At 39.1% G+C, this 18892-nt stretch overlaps 1 protein-coding gene across 2 annotated transcripts in view; it reads right to left on the reverse strand.

The window, feature by feature from the left end:
• Positions 1-18892, reverse strand: part of LOC149316427 (choline transporter-like protein 5) — a 231355-nt gene that overhangs the window by 51705 nt on the left and 160758 nt on the right. For both annotated transcript variants that reach the window (XM_089515462.1, XM_089515463.1), the window contains exons 3-4: positions 14597-14670; positions 1758-1842 (exon numbers count right to left, since the gene is read on the reverse strand). In XM_089515462.1, the coding sequence (XP_089371588.1) occupies positions 1758-1842; positions 14597-14670 (159 nt within the window). The remainder of the gene's footprint in view (positions 1-1757; positions 1843-14596; positions 14671-18892) is intronic.

Below are 18892 nucleotides of genomic sequence, written 5' to 3' on the forward strand. Positions count from 1 at the left end.
CTGAGCAGGGCAGTAGTTGACCAGGGGGATCTCTCATTCATAGAGTTGTCATAAGTCCAAGCTGACTTGACAGCAATTAACAACAACAATGTTACAATGAGTTATATGACCATGTCATTTTGTAATTTTTTAATCAGTTGTTTAAAATATTAATGAAAAATGTACTCAGTGATATATTCAAAATATTTTTCCAGTGGATAAGACGGGGTGGAATTGACCTCTACTACAGGAAATAATAGCTGTTTGACAGTGGAACATGCCCCCTCAGGATGTGGTAGTGTCTCCTTCTTTGGACGATTTGAAACAGAGGTTGGATGGCCAGCTGTTGGGGGTACTTTGATTGTCTGTTTTTGCATGACAGGGAGTTGGACTGAATGGCCCTTGGGGTCTTCCAGCTCTATGATTCTATGGAATGAATATGCACAAATAATGATATTAATAATCATATAACCAAGCATTTATATGAAGGATGGGAATCATGTGGTGCTCCAGATGTTGAATTATAATTCCTAGCAGCCCTAACTAGCATAGTGAATAGTGGAAAACACTAGGAGCTGCAGTCCAACAGCATTTGGAAGGTTGCATGATTCCCAATCATGGTTTATAGTTACACTGCTTTGTTCAAAGAATTTAGCCAGCATTATTTTGTTTATTAAATGCTTTGAGCAAAAGGGAAAGCTAAGTTAATGCCAGATCCAATGCCCATCCTTTTGCAAAGTCAGGACAAAGTTAGGATGAAATTGATACTAAGTAATTCCCAATCTCCTAAACTGGAAGTTATTTAAATTCAAGACAATTTCAACTGGATTAATATTTACTGAAATGGTTCTTGGTCATATTAACTATTTTATGAATGCATTCTAACTGCCCCTCAGCAGACATATAGGCTTGCACTGTTAGGCTGCCCAAGCCTTCAAAAAAGTGAATACTCTATAGAAGGCCTTAGCTATAGGACATCCTACTTAGACTAATGACCTATGGGGCTATGCCAGTTCTACGATTTTTGAAGCTATCTTCTGCACTAAAAATAGCAGTTATGTGGGGAAATTACAAGAGGGTTGTACTGTTTTGTGAAATTAGAAGAGGCACTTGGCACTGAATCCAGACCAGAGCCAAAAGGAATTTCTAGTAGGGGGAGAAAAGCACATTAATTTAAGCTGGTTGTAGTAAATGCTGGAATTTTCTTTTGCTATACAATTGTTGGCTCGTGGTAATAGCAGAGTAGAGTGTGGTTAGTTTACATAAATGGCATGCAGTTAACAGGAATTTCTCTTAGGAATGATGTAGTGATTTCTCAGAGGGCATGTCAATTAAATATTCCAGCTTACTCTGGCTAATCATATCAAATGCATTTTATTAACAGTCGTTTTCTAATCATTTGGCTTCATGATATAATAATAAGTTACTGAATTATGAACAGTCTTCATTGCTCAGTGGTCTTGCCTTGATCACTCAGCTTTTTATAATCCTTAACTCAAGTTAATGTAGTGAAGGAACGCCCACTGTCAAATTAGCTTACAGTTGTAAATCGCTTAGACACTGCTTAGGCAGTATGAAGCGGTATATAAATGAAGCTTGTTTGTTTGTTTGTTTTTGTTTGTTTGCACTGCTGGCCTGTCCAAACCTTTAATGAAAGTGAATAGGCTTTACCTATAGGAAGGAAGGTTCTCTAGCTTCCCATCAAGCCTTCTTGGAGATAGAAGGTGAATATTACAGGTTCATGAAAGGTGAAGTCAAATGTTTGCCTCAGTACTCACTCATTAGGTGTGTCCTTTTGACCACAGAACTGCCCATAGCTGTCAGTTGGATAAGCCACTTTTCTGGGGTCACCATGTACCCAAGCTGCATAAACATAAAAGAGAAAGAGAAATTAAGCACTATTCCATAACTGAGTTTCCCCATGCAGAAGCTTTGCTTGGAATTAGTTTTTAGTCATTAAAATGCATTGCCTGTCATGTACTGTTTTAACCTCTCTTGAGAGGTACTGAAGACTATTGATTTTTCTTAAACAGTAGGTTTTAAAAAAACGAAACAAGTACAGATGAATAGATAGGAAGTAAAACATTTCTGGCATTTCTCCTCTCCAAAAGGGTACATCTGGCTTGTAGCCAGAATATGAGGTAATGCACTTAGAAAATAACCGTTATTAAAATGAGCAGAGGGAAGCATTACAAAAGCTTTGCTGGCATAAAGCCATACAGTGGTATTGAACCAAGACAAACAAACTACCTTTACTCACACATCCGAGCTTCCTTCTGTAGAGTGAATTGCATGAGCTACTTAAAATGTACTTTTCAACATCCACTTTATGTAAATCATTTTGAACTTGCTCTTGTATAATTGCTGCATCCTCACATTCATCTTGATTTTGTGGGGTTTAAATTAGAAACACTTCAAACCAAATCTTCTCCAAAGTCACTGGCAGAGCAACACTCTTGACATTTGAGTGACAGGGCACAAAGACACAAAGGGCCCTATAAAGCCATCAACTGCAACTTGAACACTGGCCCTTGCGAAGGTGTTAATAAAGCATTAATGATTTTCAATATCCATACGTTATTTTGCACACATTGTTTTGTTAACCTGAGGGTTATTTTCTATCTTTGTTAAACGACTACATCAACTTATGAAACTTCATCACAATGAGTAATTTTAAAAATCCTACTTTTTAAATGGTAGCAAATGTCAGAACAAATCTTTGGCAGAATAAAGGTAACCTTTAAGGCTAACTGTTAAAGGTAACTGTTAACCTTTCTCTTTAAGATAAGAGTGGCCGGGCAACTTCCCCAAAAAACAACACCAACATTTCCCACAACTGGTACAAGGGTATTTATTTGGACTATTTTGTTGTTGCTGATGTACAATTATGCTACCTCTGTTATTACCTGTTTTCAAATAATTGTTTTGAAATTACATAATTTGAAATATTAAACTCATTTAACCAGAGGTTTGAAAAGAGTTATTCTTTTCAATTTGCAGAGAAATAAATTTGCTTATATGCCACCCATCATGTATTTGTACAATTAAAAAGAGAAACAAGAAGATTAAATTACATTAAGCTGATTCCTTGTAGCTGAGACAGACAATAAAAGAACAATGCATTACAGACCACTGTATTATGTTGTAAGACAGTAGCTTCTACTGCTTTAAAGTAGATATCCAGTAGAATCATATATTTGAGCTTCTTGTTTGTCTTTTTAAGATCGTGCGAAATTAAATCAGTAAGTCTTTGTTTTGTTTTGTTTTTTTGGTATCACATATATATGTGTGATTCTGTGCATATCTGGCTCCTTGAAAGAGTAAAGTCTACCAGCACATTGCCTACACAGGAACAATGCTGAATCTCTCTGAGTTATGGAGGAAATCACTAAAACTACTTTCACATTGTGTACTACAAAGCAAAGATATATACTAAAAACATGATCTAAAAATATGAGGCACAAGCTTCACTCACTCCCTCATTCTTTTTTTCTCTTTCCTGTCCCTGTTAACTATTACTTCACAGTTCAGCATCCAACTGAGCACAAGGGGAGATCATATTTGTGAAGAATAGGAAGTTCCTCTGTTCATTGCTTCTTGACAAAAGAGGTATTCATTGTCCTTTAATGTTCTCGTAAAGCTACACCAGGAAAAAAACCATAACTAAATGTATCAGTTTTTCCGGTAGCTATTAAACTCCTTCAATCGCTTGTATATGCAGCCTTTTTGTTTTTGTTGCAGTCTTCCATGGTTCTGAAGTTATTGTGTTTTCCAAGTATTTGAACATGACAGATTTCTCCCCCTCCCTTAAGAGTGTTATTCTTCCTACTAGGTATAGACACCAGCAGGGATAAATCTTGTCATAAGAGATTTAAAGCAGTCCTGCAATATCACATGCAAAACTTAACACCTGCACTGTACAGATAATTTAGAATTAGTTACCGCGGCCAACGAGATCGGCTTACTAAGTGGGATTTTTAAAAATCCCATAATTAGTCTCCATATTTCAAGAGCATTAGACAATATAGAGAAAAAATGTACTCTTGCTAATGACAGTTTACAATGTTTCCTCCAAACACATTTTCTTCATATAAAACACACATTGCAGGAATATACCATATGAGAAACACCGAATAGCAGATAGTGCTAGACTTGGACCAGTAAGATTCAACTTCACATTCATAGTCAGACACTGACTTACAACGTATTTATACACATCTTTTTCACAAACAAAGCAGTTCCAAACATCTTACGTCACACACTGATCTGGAAAGATATAGATCAGGCACTCACAAAACAATAAGCCAGAATTTTCAGGGAATCCTGGCTTAACATTTCACAAACAAGCATTGTAGTGCATGTTGCCCAGTTTTCCCAATTAGTTCCTCCTACCAGCAGAAGTGCTGCCACTAACCAGGAGTTGACAAGTATACTACATCCAAACCCAATTCCTGTTTTGTTGGTCTCAAATAGGACCAGAATTATCAACCAATTTCAAAACCTGGCTTTAGACTTGACTTGTCAGGACAATGACAAAATAGGAAACCCAGCATGATATAATACTATGTCTTTTCCTTTTGATGAGATGCTAGTTAATGAAGGCGTTCCTGCTACCAGGCACAGCCAATATGACAGTGTGCACCAGGTCAAGAATGAGAAGCCATGATTCTTCACAATTATGGTTTACTGTTTCATGTGAACATAGCCTCAGTGAGTGAACATAGTGAACAGCATACCTTCCAACATTTCTAAGATGAAAACCAGAACACATGGGGCTAAGCAAAATCAGAGCATGGTCAAGATGGCATAAATTATTAATGAGAAAGAATGTATAAACTAGTGGTTGACTTTTGCCTGAGCTTACTTTGAAAAGTAAGATTATCCACTTGTCTCCTCTAACCCATTAACTGGTTGCTTTTGCACTTTGTATTTAGTTTCCAGCAAATAAAGTAAGCTGAAGACAAAGGGAAGATGGAGAGGGAAACTGGGACATTTTAAAAGCATCTGAAAAAGTGGGATTAATCAAGACAACTGGAAGATATTCAGCAGCAATTCTCACGATGTGTTTTTCCGCAGCAACTGCCAGACTAAGTAGGTTATTATATTTGTCAGTTTTAAGGGATACAGTGTGAACTGTGCTTCACCCTAATTCAAAGTCACATACTGCAGGCAGATCTTATAAATAAATACTACCACCTCAAAACTCATGCATGAAATCAGAACAGCCTTGGAAAACTTGCATGTTTTATGCACACAATCTTTCTGATGTGGTAATTTTTCTTTTGAGAGTAAGTATGATTTTTATGTGGGAATACTATCAAACAAACCATTCCTCAGAGCAGAAGTGCAAATTTAGTACCAGTAGGTGGGTATTTTCATCTCAATAATGCATAAAATAATTAGGCCTTCCTCAGTTGAATAATTAACTATATTGTCAGTCGTATTTCTTAGATGCTGTGTTGTTTTCACCCCACAAGAAATGCACAGTAAGTACAGTGGACTCTTGGTATCCACGGGGGGTTGTTTCCAGGACCCCACCAGGAATGTTTAAGTCCCATTAAATACAATAAATAGTAAAACTGTGCCCCTTATATTAAATGGCAAAATCAAGCCTTGATTTTGTAATTTATAATTTTAAAAAATATTTTCAAGCTGTGAATGCTTGAATATGTGGGTAAAGAACATGTGGATATGAAGGACTGACTGCAAATTTATGGTTTTTCAGTTTTGTAGTTGAGTATATACATACTTCACCAGGCACAAGAAATCATCATCACAATTTTCCATGTAAATAGTAGTGATATATCCAAATTTCTGATTCATCAAATATTCTGGCTTTCTTTCCAACCATTCAGTTCAACGAAATGTCACTGTTTACATTTGCAATGCAGTTTAAACAGGACACAAGTCTATGAGTCAATTTTTATTCCAAAGTCAGTTTATAAATTAAGCAAATGACTGTTCAGGTAGCTTGGAGGTGAAAATGTATTAGGCCTATTGTGGATCTCCTAGAATTTTTTTTGAGGAATTTTACTCTTTCCCTGATTTTACATTGAATATATGAGCAAAAACATATGTACAAAAAATGGGGGCAAGCAAAGTTCACCATTACCAGACATCCATGTTTCTACAGAAAGCCAGTCATTGTGACATAATAGACTATGCAAGGTGTTATCAAGATGTAAGTCCCACTGTGTTCAATAAAACCCCTAGTAAGTGAGTAGAATACTGTGGTTCAGATCAAGTAAGTTATAATCCTCTTGGCCTGGAAAGTTTTAAATCTGGAGTTTAAATACTTTAAGTTGTAGATTCCAACCAGAGCAGACCCACTGAATGTATGAGATTTGATAAACCATCATTGATTCAATGAGTCTGCTGTAGTTGGGACTAACACTTAGAAGCTAGTGAGGAAAAACCTTCAGATAAAATGCTTACTTGCCACAGTAACAGCTATAAAAGTGTTCTTGTCACACTGTAATTTTGTATTTGTCCTGTGGGGGATCCTAACATAATAAGGCAATAAGCTAGGGCTAGATTAACCTATTTCGAGGAACATGGCTTTCTCAGTTGAATGTTTCCCCTTCATTCTGAACTTACAAGTGCATGCCTCATTTACAAAGCAAATTTCTAAAAAAAAAAGCAAGTAGATTCATCTTAGTTTGCTGTGAAATCAGCTTTCTTTAATTGACAATCACATCTGCTCTATGGATACACAGGGAAGATGGTTTATGCCTCTTGACGGAACATAAGGATGGATCAAAGTGTAGTGCTATTTAATGGTTAGCACTTGATAAATCTTTCATTCTCTTTTCTATCCCACAACATGTGAAAAGCAATTGAACAACATTCATGAGATATATATAGCAATGACTGTCATTGCTTACCATCAGGCAGCTAATATACTTAGTAGACAGCTAACAGTTTTATTTGTATGCAAAGGGATCTTGTAGCACCTTTGAGACTGAGTTAAAGACATTGCAGCATAAGCTTTTGTAGAGTTGGTGTACTTCCTCAGATGCATTAAGTTTTATTAGTTGTGGAATTTAGCAATGAGCTGATGCTGACCTAATATAAAATGGCAACTGAAATGGAATCCAAGGATTCAGAACCTCCAATATGTGTAAAAGGCTGTACATTAGTGGATACTTTGTTGGTGCTGATGTCAAAAAGATAGACATAAAGACAAAAGATGAAATGAATCAGTTATTTTTTTGCAAAAAAAAACCCTTTGCAGACATTAATACAAAACCAAAAGCAAAGATTAACTAATAGGATTGTTATTTTATAAATAACAATCTTCTGAGTAAATACACTTTCAATTTATTAACAGCGACCTTCTTTTTAAAAACAGATCTGCAGGACTCAATCATAGAAGGCACTTTCAGTGTTTATGTATCACCTTCTCCGATGCAAAGCCAAAGATTATTTAAATACCATACTTGAACTTTAATATATAAGATGAAATATTTCTGTTTTTAAAGCTGAAATTATTTTTTGTAGCAATTCATAACATCAAGACTCATCCTTTATCAGGTAGATAATTACTAATCTTAAAAGGACCAATAGTGGGCTCCAGTAATAACTATGCTATTAACTCTCTTACAGTATAGTTATGACTATCCTTCCACATGCTCTTCAGCATTGTTAGTCTAATTACCTGCCAAAATCTTTGCTCCAAGTCTTCACATAACTTGACAGATCCTTGGTGAAAACTTCCAGGAGCCAATCAAAAATTTCCAAGAATCCTAATGAGTCAGCATTCAATGTACCATAGGTATGGTGTGTGTTCAAAAATCTGTGAAGCCTTTACATTTTGAACCATCAAGTTATGCCAACAGTTCTTGCTACTGTGCTTGAACAAACACCCAAGACAGACCCTAGAAATCACAAGTATCTGTCTTTTTAACACACTTGTCAATTTCCACTCATTTTACTTTCCTTTATTGCTTTGGCGTTAAGTAAGACGGTGACAAAACTGAATTGATAGACTCCCCATCAAAGACAAAGATGGAAAGGAAGGGCTTCCTTAAAAACAGACTGCAAGCTAGCTGACAATCCAAGCCAATATGTTTGTTTGTTAAGTGTTTGCAGGCTTCATAATGGTATTTTTGTTTTCCCTTAAAGATAAAAAAAATTAAGTATTTTAATATGTAAAAACACAAGCCTGCCAAATTGTGCTTATGGCTTTTTAACACTACCAATTTACCAACGCAATGAAGCAGATAATACGAAACATGATCCCAAATTTATACATATGGGTAGCTGTTGTATAAACATTCATAAGAAAAATTCTGTTTACTACTTCACAGATGGCCTCTCGTCCCAGTGGTTTAATCCCCCATTATGTCTTTGAGCACAGACCAGCATTAACTGTAAGAGAGAGACTCCACAAATAGTATCAGAAAAATATCCAGAACATCAAAGCTGAAAACTTCAGTCTCCAATGAAAGAAGTTGACCACACTAAGCTTTTGTTATAATTGTGTTAAAACAGATACATAGCAAATCTCACGTTAATGTCTTCTATGGAATTTGGTAAATACAGTGCATGTTTGTAATGCACAGAGATACACAGGTGGTCAAAATATAACAAGACATTATATTACATAGTTTTTTGTGGGTTTTTCAGGCTATGATGCCATGTTCTAGAAGAGTTTATTCCTGAGGTTTCACCAGCAGAGAAGATGCCAGCTGCTAGCTAAACGTCAGGAATAAACTCTTCTAGAAAACGGCCTCATAGCCCAAAAAAACCCACACGAAACTATGGATGCTGGTCATGAAAGCCTTCGACTTCTCATTGTATTACATCTGGGTACTCAGAAGTCTAGGTCCTTGCCTGCCACTCTTTTGTACAAGCTTTTAATTTTTATTTTTATTTTACAAATAAAAACATAATGCTTCCAACCTCAGGAATAAAGTTTACCTGTTTCAGCTTGGTTTACGATCTGCTTGTGTCCAATAACTAGTATGAAGTGTACTGGTTTGTCTTCAGTACCCAGCTTTGACAACTAAACTGCTACTAGACTTTATGGCTAAGGTCTGGATGGGCCAACCTACCTATCTCCCCGATCTCTATCTTTAGGTTCATCATTCTGAGGAATGATATTTCAAATAATATTTTATTAAGAACAGATCTATATCTGTTAGAACTACTACTTTAAAAATAATTCAGAGTTGAAGAAACTACAGTTTCCTCAAGATTTTAAGATGTGGCTTGCATATCTTTTAGTCAGGAAGCTTGATTTTTATTCCTTTGCGTTATCACATTCATTCATCCCTTGCGATCTCTTTATGAAACTTAAATGGTTTTTACTTATACATTTTTCACTGGGGCCAACTATCCTAGAGTTCTGACTTTGGCAGTTAAAAAAACTTTCTTAATAAGCTAGAAAATTCAAAACATAAATATTACATACTGTATTATACAGAAAAAACTTAAGAATAACTCTTGTAATAATTTTTTTTGCAGCTCAAAATAATTCAAGCACCAACCATGGGTGAAACACAACAGAGAAAGACTATTAACATAAATTAAGAACTTTGATAATAGAAGATTTGATGGTCTCTTTCTCTCTCTCACACACACACCTTTCTGAACGCTTCAGAAAGACAGAAAGAGCCAAACCTTATCTTAAATTGGACAGGTCTAAATGCTACTCAGAATACTCATGCTTTTGTACAGCATTTTTCATCAATCAATACAAAGTTCCATAACTTAGAGGTGATAGGTGTAAACTTTCAAGTTTCTGCATCCAGCCAAATGTTGAATGACAGCCCTTTGTAAATATTCATAGACAAAGGAACTACTCTTCCTTCTATAACAAGCCAAAGGACAGAAATATACAGATCCTATTGGGTCATGAGATGCTTGAGGCACAACTCATGACTGTGAATTGATTTATACTCTATTTTCCCTTTATATGAACTTTATTGACTCTCATGCATTTTGAACAGGACAAATGCCTGGAGTCAAGCCAAGGCTGATCTCATCTTTCATTTAAAAATAAAGCAAAGGAAAGAGTATGAAACATGAGAGAGGGATAGTAATAAAAAGAATTAACCTGCATATGAATGCTGAATGCTGTTCTCTCTCTTTCTCTCTCTCTTTCTCTCTCTCTGAGGAATAGAGAATGAGAGAGAGATCGTCAATGGGAATGGAAGAAACGACCACACAAATAAAACATGGAATTTGATCTGAAGCTAGGTTTTATTTGAATATTTGCAGGTGCTCAGAAATTTAATACAACATCTACCCTTTACAGTTGGGGCATGTACAATGTAGTGTATGTGTGCAGATTTTCAACAGATGCAAAGCTGACCCTATTGTCTGTGGCCAAAGCCTGAGGGAAAAGATGCAACTGGCCAAGCATACAGTCATTATCTCCATCAATTTTTGACAGATTTCGTGCGGTACATGGTTTTGGGAGCCTTTGCATAGAAAACTGCCATGAAATTCTAGCCAAAAGATTAAGGGAGATTTGTGTGGTGCTGGGAGAAAGCAAAGGATAGCAAGAAGGTTTAACAGTCCAGAGATGTTGCAAAATCACAACGTACCAACTGCTTATCTGCCTTTTTTATCTCAACTTCCATATTTTCCCCCATTTTTCTGATCCATCTGTTAATTTAGAATTAGGAACCTTTAACAAAGGTGTTGAGAGAAACATTTTGATGAACAGCAAAAGATCAATGAGAAAAGATGATAATGAAGATTTTTAAAGAAATTATTCCTGTGTCAAACAATAATAATAATAATAATATGTTTTATTTATAGACCGCTATTCCGCAATGATCATAGCGGTGTACAGTAAAAATCTTAATGCAATACAAATACAAGGTGACAAAGGAGGGAGAAGTCTCGTCCTTCAGGCAGTCCCTGATGTTGCTGGGTCTGCCTGATGACTCCCTCTGAGGCCGAGATGACAGTTGAGGAGGGAGGGGCCTCTTCCTTCAGGCAGTCCAAGATGTTGCTGGTCTGCCTGATCGCTCCCTCTGAGGCCGAGATGACAGTTGAGGAGGGAGGGGCCTCTTCCTTCAGGCAGTCCCTGATGTTGCTGGGTCTGCCTGATGACTCCCTCTGAGGCCGAGATGACAGTTGAGGAGGGAGGGGCCTCTTCCTTCAGGCAGTCCCTGATGTTGCTGGGTCTGCCTGATGACTCCCTCTGAGGCCAAGATGACAGTTGAGGAGGGAGGGGCCTCTTCCTTCAGGCAGTCCCTGATGTTGCTGGGTCTGCCTGATGACTCCCTCTGAGGCCAAGATGACAGTTGAGGAGGGAGGGGCCTCTTCCTTCAGGCAGTCCCTGATGTTGCTGGGTCTGCCTGATGACTCCCTCTGAGGCCAAGATGACAGTTGAGGAGGGAGGGGCCTCTTCCTTCAGGCAGTCCAAGATGTTGCTGGTCTGCCTGATGGCTCCCTCTGAGGCCGAGATGACAGTTGAGGAGGGAGGGGCCTCTTCCTTCAGACAGTCCCTGATGTTGCTGGGTCTGCCTGATGGCTCCCTCTGAGGCCAAGATGACAGTTGAGGAGGGAGGGGCCTCTTCCTTCAGGCAGTCCAAGATGTTGCTGGTCTGCCTGATGGCTCCCTCTTTCATGTCTCCCATGTTTCAGAGCATTTAGAGACCACCTCACTTCTTTCAGCCTCTGGAAGCTGAAAACAATGGCATTTCTACCCCTGGTGTCACCCGGTGCAGCATGGGGCTGCAGGGGGATGGCAGCCAAAAGGGTGCGCTTAGCCCTCTCATTTGCTGAGATGGTGGAAGTTTCCTTGTGAGGAGGCCTATGCTGCTGCAGCAGCAAGGCAGCAGAGGGGCGCTTGGGCCTCTTGTTTGGTGTAGAGCAGAAGTCTCCAAAAGAGGAGACCTGTTCTGCTGCAGCAAACTGGCAAAGGAGCACTTGGCCCTCTCCTTTGTCATGACAATGGAAGTCTCCTTGTAAGGATGCTTCCACTGCAGTGGCAAGTGAGGAAGGCTCAAATAGGTGTCATCTGGTGTGGGCTGCACCCACTGCACCCCCTCTAGTGATGCCATTGGTGTCAGGAAAGTATTTCGCAACTTCTTTTTTCCCGTCACTTCCCAATATGTGAAGAAATCCTCAGAGGAATGCTAGTGTACTTTTCATCAGATAACCACTATACCAGTGTCTGAAAGTCTGATAATAATAGTATGAAATATGTTACATGAGTGACCTGTACTGCCCTTCCAGCCCATCTTCTGGTCTGTTAGTGCTGTTCATGAATTCTAGTCTGGTCCATAATAAAATAATTACAATTCATAATTTGTGGATGAAAGGGATGAGCTGGTATGCATTCCAGAGGCCTAGGTGGAAGAGTTGGGTGGAGAGGACTTGTTGCAGCTTTGTCCGCTGTGGTATCTGATGCAGCATCAATCCAGCTTGGAGTAAGGGTAGGAGGAATTGCAATCATCTCCCATCTGCCCTAGCATCAGTTCTGAGGCTTTGCACCTTCAGCTGGGTCAAAGAGATAGAATAGGACTGCTGCTGCTTCTGGACTGCCCATCCCACTGCCCAGCCTCAGAGGTGAAGGTGAAAAACCCCAGGATGGTGGCTATGGGAGACTTCAATATGCATCCTGAGGCTTCACATACATAGCAGGAAATACTCTGACCTGTTTTTTGGGGCTGGGTAGATGGATGATCATCTGGTTTGGGAGAAGGAATAACTTCATTATCATGGTCAGATCACTTCCTTGTTTTGACAGATCCATTTTCCAAGCTGGCCTGCACTTCCAATTGGATACCTTGTCATTTCCCCCCTAAGATCACTCCCTGGATCGGGTATAATACCAGCAGCACCAGCTAGGGTGCAACAAAATGCAGAATCTAGGGAGGCCCTGAGATAGCACGAAGCCCACTTCCCCACTGGTGTTATGGTTGGATATTCATGGAGTTGGTGCTTTTCTTCAGTCAGGAACAGTCACGGAATTAAACGAATGGGACTTCTCAGTCACCTCTTACATAAGTCCCATTGATTTAAATGGGTCAACTCTAGTTGTAACTAACATTGATCAGTGTATTACAGGATTTACCTTAGCCTTCTGTGAAGTTTTTTCTCAAACTTGGGTGGGTTACAGACGGGCAGGGGAAGACGTCTTGAAGGTGTCTTCCCCTGAATACGGAGCCTCCAGACCACCCGCCCCGGGGGCGTGGCTAAGGTGGATGGGGCTTCCACACTGGGGGTAGTGAAGACGCCTCACCTGGGGCCGTTTCTTACCCGCAGCTTCCATACCGCCGCCTTGCAGGACGCTGCAAAGAGAGAGGCAGCTTCCGCACGGGCGGCCAAAAACGCGGCTTTTTTTTCTTTTGCCGGTTGGCGGATGCGCAGCTGCGCAGCTGCGGCGGTCAGCACCGGCGGCAGAAAGCGTATGTGCACATTTAAAGCGCCCAGACCCCTTTAAACTTTTTCCCTGCCCTACCCAAGAACAAAGGTGGCCTCCTGCCAGCTGGTGATCAGCTGGTGTTGGCATCCTTGTCCGCTTGCACGTTGCCAGTGTCACCAGCATCATGGATGCCTCCTCTCTTTTGGTCCCCGCGCTCTTGCTGAATCTGCAATGCACAGCCACAGCTGTCGCTGCTGCCACCGCTGCCACCGCTGTCCCCCTGCCATCCCCCATCACCTCCCTTGTACATATGTAAATATTTAAAGTTTTAGCATTTTTTTATTGTTAGGTGAAAATGGTGCAGGAATGTGTGTAGGGGTTCACTTTAAATTCCAAACTTTCCACAATTCTAGCAGCGCATGCGTACATGTTGCTCTAGGGTTAGGGTTACGAGCATTAAAATAGAGTGCAGCTGTGCTGCAGCTTCCACATCTGCATGGCATCTGACGCTCTAATTAGAGCCTCGGTGCAAACTGTGCATGTTCCAGGACCCCGACTCAGCTGACTCGGAGCCTTTAAATGGGCAACTTAAATTAGTGGTGTAACAATTCTGGCGTACCGGTGCAGCAGCTTACAGACGGAGATGCGCAGCTGCGCAGTATACAGAAAAGAAGTGGAAAAAAGCGGCACCTTTTTAATGCCACTTCTTCCCGCTTGGGGCGTGCAGGCGGCGTGTTCATGGCGGCATTCAGGTAAGGGCTGTCTAAAGGCTATACCTTCATGACGTCATGAGCACACCCCTTTTTGCCCGTCTGTAACCCGCCTTAGTTTCTGTATGTTGACATCTCATGGCCTGATTAAAGAATCTATTGTGCTGTTCCATTATTTATTTGCACAGACTCTATTTCCAGCATTATAAATAATGTTGAAAAGCCTTTTATCTTAAAAAAGAAAACTTCTTCTCACTTTCCTTCCAATTAATGTTAATTGCCAGCATTTTCTGTTCCAATCAAAGCTTTTACAATTGCAGTAATATAGTAAAAAATTATTGAACCATGCTGATTCTACCTGCATTTTTTTTAAAAAAAAATCAATATAGACATCATTTTGATTCCAACCCTATAATTAAAACAGTCAGCTCATGTCTGCAGGTAGCTCATGCTTTATTTCCACAAAATATATTAAATGAATGTAATTGTCTTGAATTGGAATGTCCATTTAACTTAAAGCAAAAGGTATATGATTGATAGGATAGGATAACCTTCAATTGTGCACATATTTACTTACCCACGATTCCTAAAGCAATGTAACCCAGGATGACCACAACAAAGATGACACAACAGAGAACGTCTGTACAATGCCTAAAGACAGAAGAACATATTAAGTCATTATAAATATGTCCAACAATTTAATTGAAGCTCAGAATAAAAATAAAAAAGTCTTGTCATATTATAGGTGAAAACTTCATCCACTGGCTACCAGTTCATTAATCTTTCACCAAATTTCATTTTCAATGCCACAGTCTTATGTTGAGCCAAACATTTCACTGCATGAAATAACCATTTCAAGTGTCAATAAAACATAAGCAAGGCCAAACTTTGATAGGCTTGCTCCAAGAAAGGAGCAGTCTGTAGCAATGGATTTGTCCCAGAAACCCAACAGCCATTTATTGGGGGGGGGGTTTCTTCTTCTTCTTCTTCTTCTTCTTCTTCTTCTTCTTCTTCTTGTGTGCCTTCATTTATGACTTATGGCAACCCTAAGGCCCTATCACAGGGTTTTCTTGGCAAAATTTTTTGAGTGGTGGTTTGCCTTTGCCTTTCTCTGAAGTAGAGAAGTGTGACTTCCTCAAGGTCACCCCAGTAGGTTTCCATGGCCGAACAGCAATTTGAACCCTGGTCTCCAGCAATCAAATCATTATTCCATGCTGGATCTCAATCCAGCATAATGCATATTTATGGAATCTGGCTTCCTTCACAATCTATGGAAAATTTCCATGCATGGTGAATAGTTAGTCTGCTGCATTTGGCATGATAAGAAACAGAAATTTGGCATATTCCAACTCAACTCATACGATAAATCTGAAATTACACAAAATTAAGGTCCTGCTTGTGATGACTAGCTTTTATGAGTGGAAAGGTGCTATTACTAAAGATTTTGAAAAACTGGTAGCCACTTTGCATCCCATTTTGGGAGAAAGGCGGGACAAACATCTAATACAATAAATACACTGTTATTTATTGGATGCTATTAGCACTTTGTTGACAGGATATACAGGCATCCACTACTATCTGAACAGCCCCAGAACATTATTTTCAGCAGTTCCAGACAATACTCACAAATCAGAATGGTCAGCTATATACAGACAGAACATGGAATATGGCATATTTAGAAGCTCATTTAGTAACGTTGTGTATAGGCGAGAAATGAGAATTTATTCCAGAGGGTTCAAGAAGTACTACCATACAGTACAGTACAGATTTTTTGTGGTTTTTTCGGGTTATGTGGCCATGTTCTAGAAGCGTTTCTTCCCATTAGGAAGAAACTCTTCTAGAACATGGCCACATAGCCCAAAAACCCACAAAAAACCATGGCAGCCAGATCTCAATTCTTGGCAAAGAATGGATCGTAGCCAGCACTTTCATTGTGTGGGATATGAAGACAATGCCTTCCTTTCATTCTAATCAAAGAATAAATGTTTTCCCTAAATAATGTGAAATATAATGTAAGTTTGGGATCCTAAATTATACTTAAGAAGCTCAGGGGACCTTCCGTAAACTATTACAACTAATTCAATAACCTGAGTGTGTAAAAGCTATTTTACACTCTCAGGCAACCCCAGTCTGTTGTCAGGGAATAACTACTACAGATTCATGATCCAAAATAGCTGCTGAGGGTTTGGAAGCACTTATGCACAAACACAGTGGTATATTTGAATCCTAGCTATATTCAATTACATTGCTATGTAATTATATTGCTAATGTAGCATAACCTGTTTGCTACCTCAGTTCAAAGAGATGTCTATTACAACTTCCACATATAAAGAAAGATGGTGTGTTTCAGATGCTCATTAAACAGAATTTACACATGCAACTACATTACCTAATGATTGCAATATCAACATGATGACTTGAACACATGAAACAACTACCCCAAATCAAGCATCACAAGAGTTATTGTCTTCCCCACACACACCAGTCTTTTTCATTTCACTGGAGCCAATACTCATAGCCACCTGTGAGCAATCAAGTAATAAATGCAGGACATGGTAAATGCATACGGATCACGTCTCTGGTCACTGTCATATCTGAGAGAAATATGATCTCTCAATATGGCAAAGATGGAGTAACAGCAAGTTCATTCAGCTTCACCAACCAAGCTGAAAACCACTACCAAGGTAAATCCACAAGGGAAAATGAGGGGGATATTGTAACATCTGAGTCAGTGGCAAAATAAATGAGCTAGCCGAGCTGTTGTGAGTGTAGAAAGTAGAAAAAGACCAAATATTAACTGCAAGGGACGATAAGTGTTTTTAGCACACTGAACTCTTAACTAAATGGGTCAATCCACTGAAGTTTAGCAAATTTACATATATATTAATTTATATGGCAATGGTTCCAGCTCAACTATTTTTCTAAACTACACTCTATCTTCTTTGTCTTAATATCTCTTCTGTATTTGTTTTGTTTTCCACTTTGAAAACTCATTTAAGCAGAAGAAAAGATTAAACTTAAATAAACAGATATCGCCTAAACAAATGAACAAACAAACAAATATTAAAGTAATCTTCCACACTAATATGAACTCAACATGATGAGTTTGGTCACCCATTTTTTTAAATGACACATATTCAAGGTAGATTGACAGCAAGTGTAATTGTGTGCCCTGAGCATCATGTCTTCCCATTCCAGCTTTTACAATTGTTTTACAAGATGGCACATGGCTTTAATTAAGCAGTAATTGAAATAGGATATGTCCTTCAAGAGAAAAGGATAGTGAAGTCATAATTGCTAGTAGGATGCTAATAGTGAGGCTCAGCTTCATTCCATCAAAGACAGAAAAAAACTTCCTTTAGAACTTCGAGACTCAAACTTTCTTGACATTGCCTTCTTCAAGTAGTTTCCAAATTGTGGCAACCCTATAGCAACCTCATCATGGGGTCTTCCTGGAAAGTTTTGTTCAGACAGGGTATCATCATACCCTCAAGGAGAGTCCAAAAAGAAGACAACTGTACTGATCCCTATCAACAATCTAACTGCAGAAATTCCCTTCTGTACCAAATTCAGGCATTTTGTAAATCTCTCTCTCTCTCTGTGAGTGTGTGTGTTTACCTTCACGTCACCTGCCAACTTATGGCAACCACATGAATTTCACAGGGTTTTCTTAGGCAAAGAATACTCAGAGATGATTTGGGATCAGAATTGTGTATTTGAGACCAAGGGATAACAGAATGTTTAGTATCCAACAACAGCTTTAAGCTCATAATAATAATGTTGTTGTTGCTGTTGTGTACCTTCCAGTTGTATCTGAATCTCATACACCAGAACACACACTGTATGTTTTCAGCTTGCAGTGCCTGGAACCAAGTAGTGTAAACATTCAAAGACCAAGGTTTTAAAGATTCATCCCAGTATGATAGCCAACACACTCTCTCAAAAAGAAAATATCTAAATACACATTATTCATATGAGTGACTTTTCAGCTGTAGTTATTTAAAAATGCCAGAGGAGTAATTTTCTACCCAGGGGATGGCTTTTGGGTCACTATGCTTGTTGCATCACAATGATAGCTGTGCAGCTCTTTCTGATCTTGAATCTATCTGGTGAACAGTGACTGACATGCAGAGAGTGAATTTGGGGTGACTAGCGTGCTGATTCAGAACACTGATCTTCTCCAAACATTCAGATGTGCCCTTGACTTGGCTTTCAGCAATATTAATACTAGAAAGCTGAAGCTCTTTCTTTAAAGATTACTGAAAGCACTAGCACTTCAAATAATTTACACAAGGTTTAGATCCATTCTAAGTCAAATTTCTTCTTCATTCAAAACTGCATTTTACAGCTCAGTGTTTAATAAAAGATGCCTCAAACAAATATGTCTGAGGTAAAAACAAAAAACTAGCACAATGCAGTATTTTAATAAAGTATTTTTTCTTTTTAAAAAATAGTTTGGGGGTGCAGTACAGACCGGCCAAAAATGGTGGTCTGCAGGCACTTGTTTTAACTCCAGAGGGACGCCACAGCCGCCGGACCACACGATGTCCCTCTGGAGTAAAAAGAACCTGGTTCTTCCAGGTTCTTTTAGTGGCCCCCGGGTTACATCGCGAAAGCGCCATTATGTAAAAATGGCGATGACCGTGTGGACAGGATGCCGCCATCAGGATGCCGCCATTACATACTAGGGTTCCAGACCGTGTGGTTGTTGCGCAGTTCAGAACCCTAGTATCGCCACTTTAATGCTTTAATTCATGGATGAAATATCTGTGGATATGGAGGGCTGACTTTAATTAAGCTTACATTTGGGCTAGTCACCCTCCATTGAATTCTTTTTGTATATTTTATGATGTCTGCCTTTTGGACATTTTGG

Source organism: Sceloporus occidentalis, unplaced genomic scaffold (assembly GCF_023333645.1).
Source record: "Sceloporus occidentalis isolate IW3139 unplaced genomic scaffold, rSceOcc1.0.p SCAF_3, whole genome shotgun sequence".
Lineage (NCBI taxonomy): Eukaryota > Metazoa > Chordata > Lepidosauria > Squamata > Phrynosomatidae > Sceloporus > Sceloporus occidentalis.